Genomic DNA, 22,250 nt, shown 5'->3' on the forward strand with positions numbered 1-22,250 from the left:
ATCCCAGCTGAGGAAGAAGGGTCTTATCTAGCGAAACGATCGGTTATTTTAATAAAAGTAATACAATTTATATACTTTTTAATGTCAAACGCTCGTCTTGTCTTACTCTGCCTGGACTGTTTTTGTTCCTGTTCATGACAGTTAGGGTATGTCGAAAAACTCCTATATCGCTGTTTTACCTTTTGTGTTAGGGGTGTTTGATCTTCTTTGCATGTTCACTTTGCAAACACTCTGTCGGTTCTTTTGCAGCGATGTAGGATGATTTTGAAATGATTTTTGAAGTTAAGGGAGAAATACGATTGCAGTTTTTCGACATACACTAACTGTCTTGAGTCAGAATACACAGAGTTCAGGGAGAGAAAGACAAGATGAGCATTTGAGATTAAAAAGTATATAAATTGTATTTTTTTTTTTTTTATGAAAATAACCAATCGTTTCGCTAGATAAGACCCTTCTTCCCCGGCTGGGATCATTTACAACCGCATTTGGGATCGTTTGAATGTGCATTTAAACTGCATTCTAAAAGTTCAAAATCAGGGCACCATATCAGTCCATTATATGGAGAAAAATCCTGAAATGTTTTCCTCAAAAAACACAATTTCTTTACGACTGAAGAAAGAAAGACATGAACATCTTGGATGACAAGGGGGTGAGTACATTATATGTGAATCTTTGTTTTCAAAGTGGACTTCTCCTTTAAATCATTTAATATTTCTGTATTCAGAATGTTTCTCAACATGAATTTATATATTTGATTGCACTCATGCACCTCTGAGCCTCATTAAACGTAAAAATCACCTACAAGCCACTTTTGTGGCACCTCTGTAGTACAAATTAATTTTGTTAATACTGATGTAATTTGATCGGTAACTTTTTATGATTCTGCTTGTTCTCTTTCTGTTTTAATTCGAAATTTTAAAAAGCTTATAAAGTATAATTTAAAAATTTGGCAAAAAATGACACTTTTAATAAAATTAAAAAATAAAATAATAAATAATAATAGATTAAAAAAAATGCCATTACAAATGTAAAAACACAATTCCCCTGTAAATCACTTTAAGGAGTCAAATATCAGCTCGTAATGGAAAGGCTAATTTTTGACTGTTGATTAGAAGGTGCTCCTGAAATTTTGACTACTGCTAATTTTTTTTTAAGTAAGCGTAGAGCCCTGATATATAATAAAATATAATGCATATTTTTAGTTTTGTGCTATTCTTTTGTTTCAGGAAGTTGTTCAGCGTGCTGTATTGAGCAGACAGATCCCATATGCGCAGGCTTTCCTGCGCAGACGTGGCTCTGTTGAATGCAGTCTGGAGGACGTCAGAAACACGGGATTGAGATGCGCCTTCACCTGTCTCGCTCACAGAGACCTGCAGCAGGCCAAAACACTGCTGACTAACATGGTACACACACCACATTATCACACAGACAGCTCAAACACTCAAGAGTCTTTAATGTTTCTAAAAGACGTCTCTTCTGCTCCTCAAGACTGCTTTTATTTGTTCAAAAATACTGTAAAAATATGAAATATTATTACAATCTAAAATAACTATTTTCTATTTGAATATCTGTTAAAATGTAATTTATTCCTTGGATCAGAGCTGAATTTTCCAGTCTTCAATGTCACATGATCCTTCAGAAATCATTCTAATATGCTGATTTCCTGATTTTTTTCAAGCGTTTATTTGACGTTGAAATCTTTTATAACATTATAAGTGTCTTTACAGACTTTTTTGATCAGTTTGATGTGTTCTTGTTAAATTAAATTAAAAAAATTTAATTTTTTTAAAATAAATCTTTAATAATAATCTTGATGAAATAAAAATAGTCATTGTTTTTAAAATAATTAAATAATACAATTTTTATGAAATAAAATTAAATTACTTAAAAATTCTTTAAAATTGTCTTTTTAAAATTAATTTAAATTAATTTTAACCTGCCTCAATTTTTTTTAAAAATATGCAAAAAATTGTTAATAGTCCTTTAAAAAAAAGGTTTAACTTGCTTTATGTAATATGTAAATAAAATTATTTGTACAACACAAATTCATCAGATAGTTAAGAGAGAGAGAGAGAAAAAAAATAAAAATCACCATTAAGTATGCAAATAAACAGAGGACCAAAAGACAAAAGAGAATTTGCAGAGTAAATAGTCATGAAAATATTCATTTCTTTAAAAAATACTCTCTTTTAGGGCTTTAACGTGAAGGAGCAGCTCCACAGCATCTGCGTTTTCACTGCCGATCGGGATCTAAGGGCCTTCATGGTGAGAAAAAAACAACAAATATGCAATTCTTGAAGAGACATTTCTAGGGTCTAATATATGAAATTTGTGCATTTTTGTGATCATCAGTGTATTTCAGGGTTTAATTTAGCTGTTTTATGAATCTATTTTGCTGTCGTTTCCAGGTCGAGGAGCTGCAGAAGCAGAATTACCTTTCAGGTGAAGAGTTACAGCAGGTTGAGTTTATTCAGACGATTGAAAACTTGTGCTCGACACCTGTGACGAGACGCTCGAACCGTCTGGACACCAGCAGGTCAGTGTCTCTCTCTGATTTTCTTCTTTAAATATCATTTTGGTCTATTTGTCTCTTTTATTAATGCAGTAGCAGAGTAAATGTTGTTTAGAAAAGGGCAGGGCTGGATTCGATGATGTTGCGAGCTGGATTCAAACACTAGTTTGTGCACCAGGATATATTTTCAGTTGTGTCACGTGAATCAGAAGTGTTTGGGATCTTCTGTCCAGGGTTCTTCAGATGAGCCGGTCCGATCACGAGAGCAGACGACTGCTGCAGGAGATCACGCAGGAACCGGACTCGTCCTCCAGCAGGTCTTTGCTGGATCCTGTGCGTCTGGACTGGGTCAGATACTGGGACAGAGACACGCAGAACTCCATCCTTCTGTCCCGACTGCAGCAGGCCGGTCAGTTTATCACAGCTCAGCACTCAGTGAACTACAGTCAAATATGAAGTTTCTTTTCCATCTTAGTCTTAATCTGAAATATGCAATTAATTCATCATTTATTATGCAATAAACCGTCTTTTGCTTGCTTTAAACTGTAAAGACAAAAATGGTTAAAATGAATTCCCAACAATCAGAATTAATTTTTATTAATTAATTAATTGATTAATTGAAATGTTCATTTATTCATACATTTTATTATTATTAATAGTATTATTATTAATAATAATAATCCTTTTTTACACTTTTACAGACAAAAAGTGAGAATACTGTAAAGAGAAAATAATAATTAAAGAACATGTAAAAAAAAAAAAACATTACTTTATGTAATTCATTTGAATAAGTTTTTTGTTCTAGGAAGATCACAGGCTAGTCATATTTTAACTCAAAATTAAAATCAAGAAATAATAAATAACATTTTGCATAATACTAAGCTTTTTTTGTTGTTTTTTTTTATTCTATTCACATTTTTTCAATATTTTCATGACTATTTACTCTGCAAATTCTCTTTTGTCTTTTGGTCCTCTGTTTATTTGCATACTTAATGGTGATTTTTATTTTTTTTCTCTCTCTCTCTCTTAACTATCTGATGAATTTGTGTTGTACAAATAATTTTATTTACATATTACATAAAGCAAGTTAAACCTTTTTTTTAAAGGACTATTAACAATTTTTTGCGTATTTTTTAAAAAATTGAGGCAGGTTAAAATGAATTTAAATTAATTTTAAAAAGACAATTTTAAAGAATTTTTAAGTAATTTAATTTTATTTCATAAAAATTGTATTATTTTAAAAACAATTACTATTTTTATTTCATCAAGATTATTATTAAAGATTTATTTAAAAAAAATTTAATTCTATGTAATATTATATATATATATATAATATAATATATATAATGCATACATAATAATACATACCTTTTTTTTGTAGTACCATATATTTTGTACATGACAGTTTACCCCCCAAATTCTCATTTTCTCAATTCTCAAATTCCCATTTATTGCTTTTTATTTTTTGTTGAAATATATGTATGTGTGTATAATAAAATGTTTATAAATTACTATGTGTAAGTATTAAGTTAATATTTAAAAAATAAAAAAGTTCACATACAGTATACACACAATAATGAATTTTATGGAAATGTGTTCATTCTTAATTGTAAAAAATTAGAAGAAAAGGTAATAACATAATAAGTATATAACATTTTGCATAATGCAAATTAAGCATTTTTTTAGAACCATTTTTTTACATGACGGTTTTCCCTCCAAGTTCTCTTTTTCATCTCACATTTTTTCTGTTGTTATGACGCTGTAAAGATGTGTTTGTTGTTGTGTTGTAGCTCAGGGTTCGTGGGATGCTGCCGTTTTGTGGTCATATCTCACCTCTCTGCACGATCGCGTTCGAGCCTCGGAGTGGGTTTGCAGTTCGACTGCGACTGACGGACAGAACAGCGCCGCCCCCCGCTGGCCAGCGCTCGCACCGCACGTCATCAACGACAGCAGCCGCTGCGGACAGTACCTGCGTGATCACATCCTGGACCTGCTCGCCCGGTCAGAGTCGCTCACATTCCCTGGAAATACAAACAAATCCAGAGGAGATTGAAAGGATGTTTAGCATTAGAAAGCAATTTGACCTCAAAGCAATGATATTAGTGTGACAACTTCCTGTTTGTGTTCAGACAGGGCCTGTTCGTGCAGTCGGAGATGGAAGACTTTGAGCAGTTGCTATGGCGACTGGGTCAAGCCGGAGGAGTGATGCAGCATGGGAAGGATCCTCCCGTCCCAGAATTCCAGTCGTCGCAGGGGCAGGAGTTTCACCGGCGCTTTATCCTGCACTGTCTGGAGAACAGCTTGAGGTACCTGCTCTACTCCTACCTGGAGCACTACAGGTGAGACGCCACAGAATACACACACTGAGAAAATCACCTTTACAACGGTCCAAATGAAGTTCTTAGCAATGCATATTACTAATCAAAAATTACGTTGTGATATATTTATGGTAGGAACTGTACAAAATATCTTTACTTAGTATCCTAATGATTTTTGGCATAAAAGAAAAATTGATAATTTTGGCCCACACAATGTATTGTTGGCTATTGCTAGAAATACACCCGTGCTACTTAAGATCTGTCTATCTGTCTATACATACATACTCCGACAATTCTGCTAAATTCTTTTTTTTTTATTATTATTTATTAATTTTTACTATGTATGCTCTTTAAAATTTTTGCTTTTTATGCTTTATTTTTATTAATTTTATTTTTGTTTAGTTATTGTTTGTTTATTATCCATTACTGTTCATTTTTGTATTATATAATTTATTGTTTTTTATATGTATGTATATATGTGTGTGTGTGTATGTATGTGTGTGTGTATATATAAATATATATATATATATATATATATATATATATATATATAAATACTCTGACAGTTCTGCTATATTAATTGTTTTAATTATTTTTATTTAATTTTTTAATTTTTTAATTTTTATTTATTTTTTATTTTTATTTATTATTTCTCTCTCTCTCATCTTTTTTAAAATTGCTTTTTTGCTTTATTTTATTTTTATTTATGCATTGTTTTTATTATTCATTTCTGTTCATTTTTTATTCTATTATTTATAGTTTTTTTATTTGTATTACTTTTTTATGAAGCTCAGAGGCTATATAGTTATTATTTTGTTGTCCTATCTATCTGTCTATCATCTATCTATCTATACATACTCTTTCAATTCTGCTATATTTAATTATTTTTGTTTATTTAATTTAATTTTTATTTATTTATTAATCTCTCTCTCTCTCTATGCTTTAAAAATGTTACTTTTTATATTTAATTTAATTTTTTTATTTTTATTGTTTATTTTTGTTTTAATTATTATATAATTATTTATTGTTTTTTTTATTTGTATTACAATTTATATATATATATATATATATATATATATATATATATATATATATATATATATATAGCAATTCTGCTATATTAATTGTTTTAATTATTTTTATTTAATTTTATTTTCATTTATTTATTATTTCATTTATTTATTATTTATTTGTTTTTTTTAATTTTTTTTATTTATTTACTGTTTGTTTTTATTATTCATTTTTTATTCTACTATTTATAGTTTTTTTATTTGTATTGCATTTATTTGTATTATCATTAGTTCATTTTTTATTATATTATCTGTGTATACTTTTTAACAATTCTGCTATATTTAATTATTTTAATTTTATTTTATTTTCATTTACTTTATTTATTTCTCGAAAGGCTATATGCTTATTATTTTTGTTGTTATTGTTATTTTAGATTTATATTTTTATTTATTTATTTATTTTTTGTATGTTGACTTTAAGACAAAATTGTTAAATTATTGTAAACATTACATTAAAAAAATATTGATTGAATTGTTTGAATGATCCTATGAATATAGCCATTGCTGCTGACATGGGGTTAAATCATAAATAAATGCATTTTATGAAGCTCTTTTTCAGAGAAATATGGATTGTGTCTGTCTGTAAGATGTTCAGGAGTCGTCTCATTGTGGACGTGTTTGTCATTTCTTCTGTCATTCAGGTTAACTCCCGGGAATTGCCCGGTTCTGACCGACAGGAACCTGTTGGAGAGTTTCCCCTGGTTTGAGATGATGCTCAAATTACAGAAAATCACCAGAGACCTGAAAGGTGTGAGCATTTGCATTTAGATTTAAAAACAGTTTTATAAAACCATAAAATAGCTGTCCGTCAGTTTATCTCAGAGCACTACCTTAGGTATATAAACTAAGGCTTTTAATTTCTCAGTAGAAATAGTGTAAAATAATTAATTCTTGAAACAAGTTTTCTCAAAAACAACCAAATATTTATAGTATTAATATAATAAAATTAATATGAACATATATCTAACATTAAATAAAAGTAAAATATTAAGTATTTAAAAAAAAAAATTAAATGTTAAAATATTTGAAAAAATTATAGAGTGCATATATATGCATTCTTGAAAATAATTTTCTGAAAAATAACCAAATATTTATGGAATAAATATATTAAAAAATATATAAATATTTAATGAAGGTAATGTGTTAAGTACATTAATACATTTAGTTTAAGTACAAAATATTTTTTATTTCTATATATTATAAATTATATAAAAATGATAATACATACATATACTTGTAAATATTTCTTAAATATATACATGAATGTATTTATATATACATAATAATTACACAGTACACACACATAAAAATGTGTAAAATGACTATGTAAAAAATATATGTAAAATTACATGTGAAACATTATTTTAGGTATATAAACTAAGGCTTTTAATTTCTCAGTAGAAGTAGTGGAAAATAATTAATTAATAATTAATTTTCTGAAAAAATATCAAATATTTATAGTATTAATATATTAAAATAAATATAAACATGTATCTTACATTTATCTTACATTTAAAATATATTTTTTTTAATTACAAAAATGGAAAATAATTAATTCTTGAAATAAATTTTCTGAAAAATAACCAAATATTTATAGAATAAATATATTAAAATATATATATATATATATATATATATATATATATATATATATATATATATATATATATATATATATATATATATATATATATATAAACATTTAATAACAGTACTGTATTAAGTGTTAATAAACATTAAAAAATATTTAAAAAATATAGAGTGTATATATATACACACTATAACACACATAGTGGAAATAAATGACCAAAAAATGTGTAAAATGACTATATAAAAATATACGTAAAATTACATGTGAAAGATTTTGCAACATTATTTTAGGTATATAAACTAAGGCTTTTAATTTCTCAGTAGAAATAGTGGAAAATAATTTAAATTAATTATCTGAAAAATTACAAAATGTTTATAGTATTAATATATTAAAATAAATATAAACATGTATCTTACATTGAAAATATATATATATATATTTTTTTTTTTTTTTTTTGTGGAAAATAATTAATTCTTGAAATATTTTTTTGGAAAAATAACCAAATGTTTATAGAACAAATATACTGAAATATATATAAACATTTAATAAAAGTACTGTATTAAGTGTTAATAAACATTAAAAAATATAAAAAAATATATAGAGTGCATATATACACACTATAACACATATAGTGAAAATTAATCATCAAAAAATGTGTAAAATGACTTTATAAAAATATGTGTAAAATTACATGTGAAAGATTTTGTGACATTATTTCAGGCTTTTAATTTCTCATTGGAAACCTCTTAAAGTTGAGGAACGATCTTGATAAGTGCTGCGTTTTGTCTTTCAGACCCGGAGCGAGTGTTTCAGGCCAGTCTGACGGCGGCTCAGGTTCTTCTGCCCGGCAGTCAGGCGAGCATCAGCAGCATGTTGCTGGAGGGTCACAGTCTGCTCGCCCTGTCCACCATCATGTTCAGACCGGGCGGCATCGACCAGGTCAAACAAAACATCCGTTCTGCTTCTGTCCCACACTTACATGACACATTTGAAGTCTGCCTGAATTCATAAGTGCTGGTTTTATTCTTAAAAAGACAGTTTCTTCTCCACGTCACGTCGTTTGTGTTGATTGCAGGCTGTGCGAGAGGGCGAGCTCGGTCAGGACCCGCTGAGCAGAGTCGACCCTCAGCTGCTGCGAATGGCCCTGAGCGCGTATCCCAAACTCAGAACGGCCCTGTTCCCTCAGAGCGGCCCGCGCTGTGATGTTTCACTTTACCATCTCATGCAGGTACTGCTTCAATTCCCCAGTTCAGACTTTAATAGTTAAATCACAATGTATTTGGTTATATTTATGGAAATTAATTGATTTAAATATTGTAATTTAATATATAAAAAAAAACAATTATTTATTTATATATATATATATATATATATATATATATATATATATATATATATATATATATATATATATATATATATATATATATTGTGTATATTGTCTAAGTTTTTAATTCATTTAATTTTTATTTATATTATTAATTATTTTGTAAAGAAATTAAATATGTATGATATATATAAATTATATATTTAAACTATATATATATATATATATATATATATATAAAATAAAAAAATAAAAGAAATAAGAATAAAAAATACATATGGAATTAATATATAAAAGTATATGTAAAAATTTATATACAATTAATTACATAAAATATGTAAGTATTAATACATTTTAAAACGTTTAAAAATTTTAGTTCATATACGTGTAGACACTATAATAAATATATTGGAAATTAATTAATTGTCATTCATTCTTGAAATTAATTTCTAAAAAAAAAAACAGTTTATTAGGTCTTTTTTTTCAGTTCGTTTATTAAATATTATAATTAAAATTTTAAAAACTGTATATTAAATATTATATTTTTTCCCAGTTTCTAATTCATTTAATTTGTTTGTGTGTATATTTTTGTATACATATATATTTTATTTGTTTTTTGTTTTTTGAATGTAAATATTTATAATATATAAACTATATATAATATATAAATAAATAAAATAAATAAGTATTATAATATTAAGTTAAGTTCATGTCTGTATAGACGCTATAATAAATATATTGGAAATTCATTAATTTTCATTCATTCTTAAAATTTATTTATATTAAGTACTGTAATTAATATCTAAAAAACTGATTATTAAATATTGTTTTTTTTTTTCAGAACAAAAAAATTATAAATTATATTGTGTATATATTGTTTTATTTTGTAATTCAATTAATTTGTATGTGTATTATGTATTATTTTTTAATGTAATTAAATATTTATAAAATATCTAACAATTATAAAAAATATTGCAATTATATATGCACCATAATATATAAAGTGGAAGTAAATTACTTCTGCGAATTAATTTCCAAGAATTCAGACTAATATTTCATTAATTTCTCATGACCTTTATGTAGGTGTTGAGCCCTGAAAGTTAATTCTTTGCTTAAGTGGTTCATCATAATTACATCTTTCTGGTGTTAAAGTGCTTAGAAACACCATTATTAGTTTAATTAAAATAATCAAGCCGCAACCTGCTCTGAAGTGTTTCTGCTCAGCCTGAAGTTAATTTTCATTAAACCGCAGACGCCTGGGTTTATATGTTCAGACTGTAATTACGGCCGACAGCAGCCGTTTGTTTTAATGGACGCTGAAGGTAATCCGAAAGCCAGAGGAAATCATCACACGCACCTTTGAAAGCATATGTGAGTCCATCTGTGTGTTTTTAGCGCCTGCGGCGCGTCGTGCGTCGCTCGCCGCATGTATAATTCATCCTCGGCTCATTACTTTCAGCCAGCAACACACTCCATCCTCAAATTAATGTTTTCCAGGTGTTATCAGGGATTTTTGGAAACAGGTACACGTCTCAGCTGTTCTGAAATCAGCTTTGATGTTTCTCGAATTGCATGCGTTATATTTATTATAATATATGCATCTGCATACATGCGTATATTATAATAAATATAAAGGAAAGTAATAAATTCTTGAAATGAGTTTCCTGAAAAATAATCAAATATTTATCAAATTAATATATAAAAATGTATATAAATTAATTAAATATTTAAAAATGTAAAATTTTATAGAGCGCATGTATGCACACTATATTAAATATAGCGGAAAATAGTTAATTCTATATATAATATAATTTTATTTAATTTATTTAATTAATCTTAAAAAGGTTAATAATTTAATAAATTCATACAAGTATAGACACTATAATAAATAGAGTGGAAATTTACATTCATTCTTGAAATTAATTTCCAGTAAATTACCAAGTATTTATAAATTAATATATAAAAAGTATAGATGAAACAATTCTATAAAATAAAATAAATATTTAAGTATTAATATTAATTATTTATAGAATGTATAGATAGTCATATAGATGAAATTAATTCTTGAAATTAAATTCCAGAAAAATAACCAAACATTTATAGAATTAATATAAATATAAAATTAAATAATGAATAATATACGTTTTACAAAAAAAAAAAAAACATTTTACAGAGTGCATATATGCACACTAAAATAAATATAGAGGAAAATCATATAAAAGTATATGAAAAAGAATTATACAAAATTAATTAGTTAAAATATGTGAGTATTAATATTTAAAAAGTAAATAATTTTATAGAGTGCATATGTATAGACTCTATAATAAATATAGTGGAAATTAATTAATTCTTGATATTAATTTCCAGGAAACATGGTTGGAAACATGCTAACAAAATTCTAGTAACATGCTAATCATGCCAACAACATGCTGTTACCTTGGTAATCATGCTAGCAATGTGCTAGTTACATGCTAATCATACTAGAAACAACATGTTAACAAAATGCTAGTAACATGCTAATCATGTTAGAAACATGCTAACAACATGCTAGCAGCGTGTTAATAGTGTTAGCAACATGCTAGTAACATGCTAATCATGATAGAAAAATGTTAACAACATGCTAGTTACTTGTCAATCATGCTAGCAAGGTGCTAGTTACATGCTAATCATACTGGAAACATCCTAACAACATGGGAGTAACATGCTAATCATGATAGCTACATGCTAATCATGTTAGAAACATGCTAACAACATGTTAACAACATGCTAGTAACGTGTTAATCATGTTAGCAAACATGCTAGCAACATGCTAGTAACATGTTAATTGTGTTAGCAAACATGCTAGCAACATGCTAATCATGCAAACAACATCCTAGTAACTTGTTAATCATGATAGAAATATGATAACAACATGCTAGTGACTTGTCAATCATGCTAGCAACATGCTAGTTACATGCTAATCATACTGGAAACATGTTAACAAGATGGTAGTAACTTGCTAATCATGTTAGCAACATGCTAATCATGTTAGAAACATGCTAACAACATGTTAGTAATGTGCTAATAGTGTTAGCAACATGCTAGTAACATGCTAATCGTGTTAGGAAACATGCTAGCAACATGCTAATCATGCAAACAACATGCTAGTAACTTGCTAATCATGATAGAAATATGCTAACAACATGCTAGTAACTTGTCAATCATGTTAGCAATGTGCTAGTTACATGCTAATCATACTGGAAACATGCTAACAACATGGGAGTAACATGCTAATCATGTTAGCAACATCCTAGTAACTTGCTAATCATGCTAGCAACATGTTAATCATGTTAGAAACATGCTAACAACATGTTAATAACATGCTAGTAACTTGTTAATCATGTTAACAACATGCTAGTAACGTGCTATCATGTTGTAACATGTTAACAAGTTACATGTTAATCATACTAGAAACATGCTAATCATGTTAGAAACATGCTAACAACATGCTAGTAACATGCTAACAACATGCTAGTAACATGCTAATCATGTTAGCAAACATGCTAGCAACATGCTAATAATGCAAACAACATGCTAGTAACTTGCTAATCCTGATAGAAATATGCTAACAACATGCTAGTAACCTGTCAATCATGCTAGCAACGTGCTAGTTACATGCTAATCATACTGGAAACATGCTAGCAACATGGGAGTAACATGCTTATCGTGTTAGCAAACATGCTAACAACATGCTAGCAACATGCTAATCATGTTAGAATCATGCTAACAACATGCTAATCGTGTAAGCAAACATGCTAGCAACATGCTAATCATGTTAACAACATGCTAGTAACTTGCTAATCATGCTAGCAACATGCTAGTAACATGTTAATTGTGTTAGCAAACATGCTAGCAACATGCTAATCATGCAAACAACATGCTAATAACATTCTAATCATGTTAGAAACATGTTAAGAACAAGCTGGTAACATGTTAGCCATATTAGAAACATGCTAGTAACATGCTAATCATGCGCAAAACAACTTTCTCAAGCCAACTTAAAGTTTGTTCTCAATTTTTACTCATCTAGTTTTTAATGAAGACACACAATAATGCAAAGGCGTGTAAATATAAACAGATCGGTCCTGTGTGTTGTGTGATCGTGACGAGGTTTACAAACGGCCAAAAGCAGCTGCGTGAAGATGCAGGTTTTAATGGGACGCTGTGGCGGATAGAAAGCCAAACGTCCACCTGCTGACGCAGCGAATGAAGAGTCTGAGAGAACAGGAGGAGTTTAATGCATCGTGTGCTTTTCCATCTGCAGTCTTTGCGTCCGTTGGATCCCTCCAAACTGTTCGGATGGCAGTCGGCCAACGCCGTGGGCAGCAGCGGTAGGCGCTTTTACACATTATTGTGAGAAAACTGAGACGCATGCTCTTGAATTTATTTACTAAAGTGTGAATTTCCTGCTGTTTTCCAGAAGCGTCCAGTGAGCCGCCGCATTTCTCCAGCTCTCAGCTCGTCAGTAAATTCGCCGTCGTTGAGAATCTGGATTTCCTGTATTACCTGAGTCACGGCAGGCCGGCGTTCGCGTACGGGGTTTTTCTAACGCAGCATCTCGTCAACTGCAGTAACGTGAAGCTACAGTGAGTTAAACTCACAGCTACTCTGTGAAAATAACACACTAATACATTTTAACTCTCACATCTGATGTGTAGTGAAACTACAAATGATGCATTTGTCATGATGTATCACATGTGGTTAACAGTAGTGAGTCAGGTGTTGTTACTCATTAGTTCCTGCATGGTAGTTTACATGCACAAATGTGTTTAAAAATATATATATGTAGGTAAATATTGCTATATTTTGCTGTGTATTGGTTTATGAGAAAAAAAAACAATGTTTAGAACATGCTGGCTTATTTTAAACTGGATATATGCAGTAATTTAGTTCTTTGATTAAAAATGTACAGTACTTGACAACGACTGCTTGGTTAAAATTACCAAAATAAATAAATTATTAAGAGACTAAACTAAAAAAAAAATTATATATAACATTATATTTAATGATGTAATTACATATTTATATTCATAAAAGTATTTTTAGAATTAATATGTGCATACATAGTGCATATATATATATATATATATATATATATATATATATATATATACATGTATATGTATATATGTATATATGTATATGTACATATATGTATGTGTGTGCGTGTGTGTGTATATTTTTATACATTTTAAATGTTAAAAAAATTGTATTTTAAATAAAATTCTATTATTGAATGAAATTTTATTTATAGATTATTATATAATTATAATATAGATTATTATATAATTATATGTTTGTTTATATATTATATCTTATTTAGAGAAAAAATATAATATTTTATACATTTTATGTTAAATAAATTGTATTTTAAATATAACTATAATTCTATTATTAAGTACAATATTTCTAGAATATATATATATATATATATATATATATATATATATATATATATATAATGTATGTGTGTGTGTGTGTGTATGTAGATAGATATATAGATGCATTTTAATGAATGTTTTTAGTGAATGTTAAATAAATCTATTATATAGAATTATAAAACTTCTAGATTATTATAATCTATATAAAATTTCTAGATAATTTCTAGTAATTATATAAGTGTGCGTGTGTGAATGTGTGTATGTATGTGTTTTCACATTTTTATATTTATTTATATATATTTATATATATATATGTGTATATATATATAAATATATAAATATATATAATATATATATTTAAATTTAGAAATTGGTGTGCATATATATGCAATTTAACATATTGTGAAAATTAATTAACAGTGTTTTATTTATACAGTTAAATTTAGATTAAATGCAAAATTAAATGTAGTTTTATTTATAAATTAATATAAAATAATAATAATTAATATAAATTATTATAATATAAAAATGTAACACATTAATTACAATTAATATATTAAGTATTAATAAATATTAAAATTTAATAAATATATATATAGAGGGAGAGAGAGAGAGCATATGTATGATTAATTTGATTAATTTATTAAAATTGGCAACAACAAAAAAAAAACATGTATGTATAATATTGAGGTGTAATTTTTTTCTGGTCTCAGGGTGTCTGTGGCTGCGGATCAGGCATACTCCTTAGGCCTGTTGAACTTCAGCAGCGCGTGTGTGTCGGCGGCGTGTGTGTGTTTCTGTGAGCTGCTGGGTGTTTGTAGCCTCAAACTGAGGGTGGATCTCCGTGCGCTGAACCTCATCCTCAAACTCTGGACTCAGACCTGTGAGGACGACAGAGACGCAGCTGCACTGCGACAGACGCTCGGTACCACCAGCACTAAACTCACTCACGTGTTGTAGTTTGTTTAAAAGAACTTTCACTGATTTCTCTCGCTCTGTTCCAGTGGAAAAGGCCGTTAAGTTGGTCAGCGGTGAGAAACAAAGCGCTCAGGAGCTGCTAGTTCATCTGGAGACGGCAGTCAGAGACACTCTGGAGAAGAAAGGCGTCAGTCGGTCAGTGTTTGTCAGTGAAAACAGTGCATTATGGGACTTCCAGAAATTAAACTCACAATTAAATGCACTTTTTTTTTTATTTATGAAGTAGTAGTTAATTAATACTTGAATTCTGTCTTTTTTTTTCCACATTATTTCAGCTCGGCGTACGAGGCGGCACAAGAGTGGGCACTTCCTGTACAGTTCTGTCACCTGCACGCTCTTCCTCTAAGCCCCGCCTACCCACAGGACTGCGCTCGTGATGGACAATGGCTCAACTTCCTGTTGTTTGTACAGCTGCACAATTATCCGCTCCAACAGGTGTGTCTGATCATGCAATTCTTGCAATTTTTTTTTTTATTTAAAGTATACTAATTAAAAATTGAAAAATGATTCTTTAATGTGAATTATTTTGTTGTTGTGTTGAAATGGAGATATTAATATTTTATTTGTAAACATACTTTTTTCACTTATCTCATTAAACTAACGAGCTAGGCCAATATTAGAACTGATAGTGATATATAAACATGGCTGAAGTGAAAAGTGGATGAACAGACAAACTGATTCAATTGAGTCATTTACACTGGAACCACTCCGATTGATTCAAACTTGTGACTTTGATCATTTAGTTCAAGCTGTTCAAAAGAGCCGTTCATTTAAAAATCTCCCCATCGCTTGTGCGTATATTGATGGGTATATACGCACAATCATTTGATTCAGATCGGGATTTCAGTGCAGGTTAGTGAATTGTTTGTTTTAGACAGGAATTTTGTTGCGGGTTAGCGAATCATTTGAGTTAGATAGGAATTTTGGATCGCGTATCGCAGAATAATTTGATTCAGATCGGAGTTTGAGTGCATATCATGAATCATTTGATTTAGATAGGTACTTCAGAGCCAGTTCGCAAATCATTTGTTTCAGTTTGGGACTTTGCAGCGCATATTGCAAATCATTTGATTCAGATCGGGATTTTGGTGCAGGTTAGTTAATCGTTTGATTTAGATAGGAATTTTGGGTTGCATATCACGAATCATTTGATTTGTTACAATCTTGTTACAGGTCGGGATTTGGAGCGTGTTTCGCAAATGATTTGATTCAGATCTGGATTTCTATGCGGGTTAACGAATCGTTTGTTTTAGATAGGAATTTTGGTGCGGGTTAGCGAATCGTTTGATTTAGGTAGGAGTTTTGGATCACGTATCGTGAATCATTTGATTCAGAACGGGATTCCGGTGCGGGTTAGTGAATCGTTTGTTTTAGATAGGAACTTGGAAATGGGTTTGTGAATCATTTTTTTCACATCTGGACTTTGGATCGTGGATTGCAAATCATTTGATTCAGATCGGAACTTCATATCGTGCATATCGTGAATCATTTGATTTAGATAGGAACTTCGAAACGGGATTGTGAATCATTTGTTTCAGGTCGGGACTTTGGAGCGCATATCACAAATCATTTGATTCGGATCGGAACTTCGGAGTGGGTTTCAGGTTTGTTTCAGGTCAGGATTTGGAGCGTGTAACGCGAATCATTTGTTTCAATTCGGATGGTTTGCGAATCATTATTTAGATCAGGACTTTGGAGCACATATCGCAGATGATTTGATTCAAATTGAGACTTCGGAGCAGGTTCATGATTCTTTTGATTCAGACCGGGACTTCGGAGCACCTATCGCAAATCTTTTTTTCTGATTTCTTTTTTTATTAAACAGTACAAAACATCAAACCATTAAAGGAGTATAGTTATAAAAACAAAACAAAGAAAAAAAAAGGTTTACACTGATACAAAAATCCTTGAGAAAATTAACCATGCTTTTATTATAGTAAAAGTGTAGTAACCATGTTTTTGTTTGTTTTTGTTTTTTTAAAACCACAGTTTTACTACAAAAACCATGAATAAACTACGGTTGCACTTTTCCTTTATTTTACAAAAAAGTTTTTTTAGTGTTTAGTTGTTGTTCTGACCAAAAATTATGGAGCTGAAGCTCCCAAAGGTACATGAAGTGGAGATAATTTTTTTTTTTTTTTTTCGCATTTACATCACATTCACAACCTGGCTGTTGCACACAGTCATTTCCTTTAACATTTCTGACAACACAAGCTTTTAACTTCCTATATTTTTGTTGGTTGGTCCAGGTCAGATCTCTGGCTACCAGTTTCAGTCCGGCTCTGCAGTCGCACATTTCCCTGGCGTTCCAAGATCTTCATCCAACAAGCTCCCATCAGGCTCTGGAGGATCAGGGGAACGTCACGAGCGCTCCTCTCCGAGACGAGAGCCCCGAACCCCCCAGAGAGCTGTTCCAGGTGCTGCTTGAGAGCCAGGAGAAGCCCAGTCCCTGGAGGTTCCTGCTGTCCGAAGCCGTCCGTCAGCGCAGTCCCGCTCTGTCCGTGCTGGCGGCCTGCCATCAGGTCTGTGCTTGACCGTAAACTCACCCACGAGCTTGTGCTGCTGTCTGTTTGACGCGTGTGTGTGATTCGATTGACAGGGTGCGGAGCTGCTTCAGTGTCTGTGCGTGTGGATCCTGACGTCTGTCGCTGATGATGTCACTCAGGAAGCCACCGCCCACATCCACGAGAGCCCCGCCCATCACGTGTGGAACCTCCACGATCTCTCCGTCTTGTGGAAGACGCTCCTGTGCAGGAGTAAGATCAGGCCTCTGATTCGTGGATTCCAGCTGTTTCAGAGGGTAAGAGGCTCTCTGATTGGACGAGAACATCTGATCTGAAATCTGCTGGTTTGAAACTGTAATGCAGATCTCAGATCAGTATAGAGACTTAACTCACGTTTCTTTGGAATGCACAACAATTTTTTTTTTACACATAAATAGTATTTTTATTTTTATAAATATTCTATTTAATTTAACTTTTATGTTTTATCAGTGTCATTTTCGATTTTTATTTAAAAATTTCATCTAATATTTATATTTTATTATATTATATTTTATTTTATTTTATTTTATTTTATTTATTATTTTATTTACGTAAAATGTACACAGCGCTTTTACCGAAGGAAAGTGAAGAAAAGAGGAAAAACTCAAATGAACTAAAAACAAACAGTTGTGTATCGTGAATCATTTGATTCGGATTGAGACCTCGAAGCGGGCTCACGAATCTTTTGATTCAGATCGGGACTTCAGAGCGCGCCTTACAATTTTTTTTTTTCTGATTTCTTTTTTTATTAAACAGTTATTTATTAGTAACATGCTAATCATGCTAATGACATGCTAGTAACTTGCTGATCATGCTAACAACATGCTAGTAACATGTTAATCATGCTAGAATCATACTAACAACATGCTAGTAACTTGAGAATCATGTTAACAACATGCTAGAAACAGGCTAGCAACTTTGCTAATCATGTTAGAAACATGTTAGCAACTTGTTAATCATGCTAGAAACAAGCTAGCAACATGCTAACATCTTGCTAATCATGTTATAAACATAATAGCAACATGCTAGCAACTTACTAATCATGTTAGAAACATGTTAGCAATTTAATCATGTTAGCAACATGCTATTAACATGTTTATCAATCTAGCAACTTGCTAGTCATGATAGAAACATGCTAACGACATATTAATCATGTTACAAGCATGCTAGCGACATGCTAGTAACTTGCTAATCATGCTAGAAACATGCTAGCAACGTGCTAGTAACTTGTTAATCATGCTACCAACATATTAGTAACTTGCAAATCATGTTAATAAAATGGTAAACATGTTAGCAACATGCTAGTAAAATGCTAATCATGCTAGTAACTTGAGAATCATGTTAACAACATGCTAATAACATGTTAATCATGCTAGAATCATACTAACAACATGCTAGTAACTTGTTAATCATGTTAACAACATGCTAGAAACAGGCTAGCAACTTTGCTAATCATGTTAGAAACATGTTAACAACTTGCTAATCATGCTAGAAACAAGCTAGCAACATGTTAACATCTTGCTAATCATGTTATAAACATAATAGCAACATGCTAGCAACTTACTAATCATGTTAGAAACATGTTAGCAATTTAATCATGTTAGCAACATGCTAGTAACTTGTTTATCAATCTAGAAACTTGCTAGTCATGTTAGAAACATGCTAACGACATGTTAATCATGCTACAAGCATGCTAGCAACATGCTAGTAACTTGCTAATCATGCTAGAAACATGCTAGCAACACATTAGTAACTTGCAAATCATGTTAATAAAATGGTAAACATGTTAGCAACATGCTAGTAAAATGCTAATCATGCTAGCAACTTGGTAATTATGTTATCTGTCTATCTCTGACAGACTGTATTGCCAAAACATTCAAACTTTAATCTTTTAAAACTACTTTAGGATTCAAACTATTTCAGACTGAAAACCATCAAAGTTAAAACTTCTTAAACTTTTTAAACTTTATAAACTTTTTATAACTTTCTGTTCCGGCTTTCTCAAGCCAACTTAAAGTTTGTCTCGACAAACTTTATCTAGTTGTGGTTTAATGTCTTTCTTCATAGATTGAAAACAGTTGTGCTGCTTCATGTTTTTGTGGAAATCATGATACACTTTTTATTTTTCAGGATTCTTTGAATACGAAATTCAAAAGAACAGCGTTTATTTGAAATACACATCTTTAGTCACAGTATAAATGTCTTTAGTGTCACTTTTGAACCTTTTAATGCATCCTTGATCAATAAAAACCACATTTTTAAAGTTAAGTGTTTTAATGTTATTTCATAAACGTCTCTTTATTTTCTTGCAGGAGTCTCCGCTGATTTACATGCTGCACATGTATGAATTCTGCTCGGACTACAAAGACTATCAGCGAGCAAAAGACAAACTGCTGGACTTCCAGAAGTGTTTGCTCAATGTAATCTCCCTCAGGTCGCACTCAGGTTTCCTTCTTCCCCGTCTGCTGGTTTTCTGTGTTAAACCTTGTTGTGTGTGTGTGTGTGTGTGTGTGTGTAGTTGCGGAGCAGCAGTGTGGTGTTGAGTTCAGACGTGCTGCCGGTCCAGTGGGTCGAGGCTCAGGCTTCGGTTCTGCTGCTGACGCTTCTGAAACAGAGCAGGACTCAGTACGAGCTGCGTCGTCTGCTTCAGCTGCTGGTGGACATGGAGCGACTGCTTAAATCCAACGGTGAGATTCACGATCGATTTTTAGTTCTAAAACACATTTACAAGGGTCTACATTTACAATGGGGAAAAAAGTATGGAATAATGTTTTTGAAAATGCATTGAAAATAAAAAATACAGTAAAAGCAGTAAAATTGTGAAATATTATTGCAATTCAATATAACTGTTTTCTATGTGAATATAGTGTAAATTATATTACATTACTCCGGTCTTCAGTGTCACAGTGTCAGTGTCATTTTTTTAAAACCAAAGAAAATTTACAACAAAACTAAAAATAAAAAAATGAAAAAAAAAAAAAAAACTTTATAAAACTATATAGACATAAACTATTAAAAAATAAAACATTTAAAGGACAACAGAAAATACAAAAATAAAATAAAAATGAAAACCGAAAATATAAAAAATAAAATAAAAACAAAAAAAACTCATAAAATTACAATAACATACAAAAAATTTAACAAAAGCTGAAAGTATTTGTAAAAAAAAAAAACTGACAACAAAACTTTTTTAAATAAACAAAAAGTGAAAAATTGAAATTAAAATGAAAATAGAAAATATTTAAATTAAATAAAGATTTAAAAGTAAAAAAGTAAAACAAAAGAATTTACAACAAAACTACTAATAGAAAAATGAAAAAAAAATCATAAAAATAACTATAAAACTATAACTTGACATTAAAATAAATAAAAAAAAAATTAATTACAAGAACATAAAACAAAACTCAAAAATGAAAAGGAAAACAGAAAATACCAAAAAAAAAAAAAATTATAAAAAATTATAAAAAATAAAATAGAGAATAGAGATGCACAATATTGGATTTTTGCCGATATCCGATATGCCGATATTTTTTCATCTCATTTTGGATACGATACCGATATCCTTTTGTTTGGAAAGTTAGTTTTTAACAATAAATTATTTGTTAGGATTAAATAAGTAGTAATGAGTGGTTTACATTCAATCCCTTTTTTTCCATCAGTAGGCTACCATTATTTATGATCTAAATTTTGTGAATTAAGTTCACTTTTGCTATAAGCCAAATTTCGGATGCTTTCACCTTCGAATTCGCAATCTGAAAACAGCATTTCAAAACGAAAACAAAAAGAAAAGTAGAACTAAACTGGGTGACTGTGAGGGTGCTTTGCGGGACATGAGCAGGACATAATTCATTGCTACAACTTCTTAATTCGTTCCTACCATTTATTAATTTGTAAAATGAGGGAACGAATTAATATGTAGTATTAACGAATTATTAATTTATTCCCACGAAATATTTTATTTCCCACTTGCAATCTGTCATAGTAAGAGATAGGAAAACATGGATTAAAAGTGAATGACAAGAAAATAAACCTGCGAAATTAAAGGGTGAGACGGTGAGGATTTGGGAAAAGAAAAATATTATTAAGTTATGTGGCAATTTGTGACCAACTGGCAAAACAGTACACTTTGCAGACGCTTCAGCACTGCAGATCAGGCACTCGCACAAATGCGACCACGTCAAATTTTAACTTGCACACAAAAATAAATAAACAAATAAATAAAATTATCTAAAATGTGACAGTTTTGATCAGTCTAGAGCCCTGCAATACAAAGGCATTCAACATGGAAAGTAATAGAAATGTAGTCACTAAGTCATGTTTAATTATAATTTCTAATTATTTTATACTGTGGACTGCGCTTTCACAGGTCTGCGGGACACGAACAGGACATAATTCTTTCCTACAACTTGTTAATTCGTTCCAACGATTTATTAATTTATTAATTTGTAAAATGAGGGAACGAATTAAAAAGTCGTATTGACGAATTCTTAA

General features: G+C 30.2%; 1 protein-coding gene across 2 annotated transcripts in view; it reads left to right on the top strand.

Moving 5' to 3' along the window:
• spg11 (SPG11 vesicle trafficking associated, spatacsin) overlaps positions 1-22,250 on the top strand; it is a 94,126-nt gene that overhangs the window by 47,928 nt on the left and 23,948 nt on the right. For both annotated transcript variants that reach the window (XM_051099079.1, XM_051099078.1), the window contains exons 12-29: positions 1,227-1,403; positions 2,194-2,265; positions 2,409-2,536; positions 2,746-2,921; positions 4,303-4,513; positions 4,642-4,851; positions 6,542-6,648; positions 8,285-8,430; positions 8,567-8,719; positions 13,122-13,188; positions 13,278-13,443; positions 14,952-15,163; positions 15,243-15,351; positions 15,492-15,651; positions 17,466-17,738; positions 17,816-18,016; positions 20,072-20,179; positions 20,278-20,446. In XM_051099079.1, coding sequence (XP_050955036.1) covers positions 1,227-1,403; positions 2,194-2,265; positions 2,409-2,536; positions 2,746-2,921; positions 4,303-4,513; positions 4,642-4,851; positions 6,542-6,648; positions 8,285-8,430; positions 8,567-8,719; positions 13,122-13,188; positions 13,278-13,443; positions 14,952-15,163; positions 15,243-15,351; positions 15,492-15,651; positions 17,466-17,738; positions 17,816-18,016; positions 20,072-20,179; positions 20,278-20,446 — 2,845 coding nt within the window. The remainder of the gene's footprint in view (positions 1-1,226; positions 1,404-2,193; positions 2,266-2,408; positions 2,537-2,745; positions 2,922-4,302; positions 4,514-4,641; positions 4,852-6,541; positions 6,649-8,284; positions 8,431-8,566; positions 8,720-13,121; positions 13,189-13,277; positions 13,444-14,951; positions 15,164-15,242; positions 15,352-15,491; positions 15,652-17,465; positions 17,739-17,815; positions 18,017-20,071; positions 20,180-20,277; positions 20,447-22,250) is intronic.

This window comes from Labeo rohita, chromosome 25 (assembly GCF_022985175.1).
Source record: "Labeo rohita strain BAU-BD-2019 chromosome 25, IGBB_LRoh.1.0, whole genome shotgun sequence".
Classification (NCBI taxonomy): domain Eukaryota; kingdom Metazoa; phylum Chordata; class Actinopteri; order Cypriniformes; family Cyprinidae; genus Labeo; species Labeo rohita.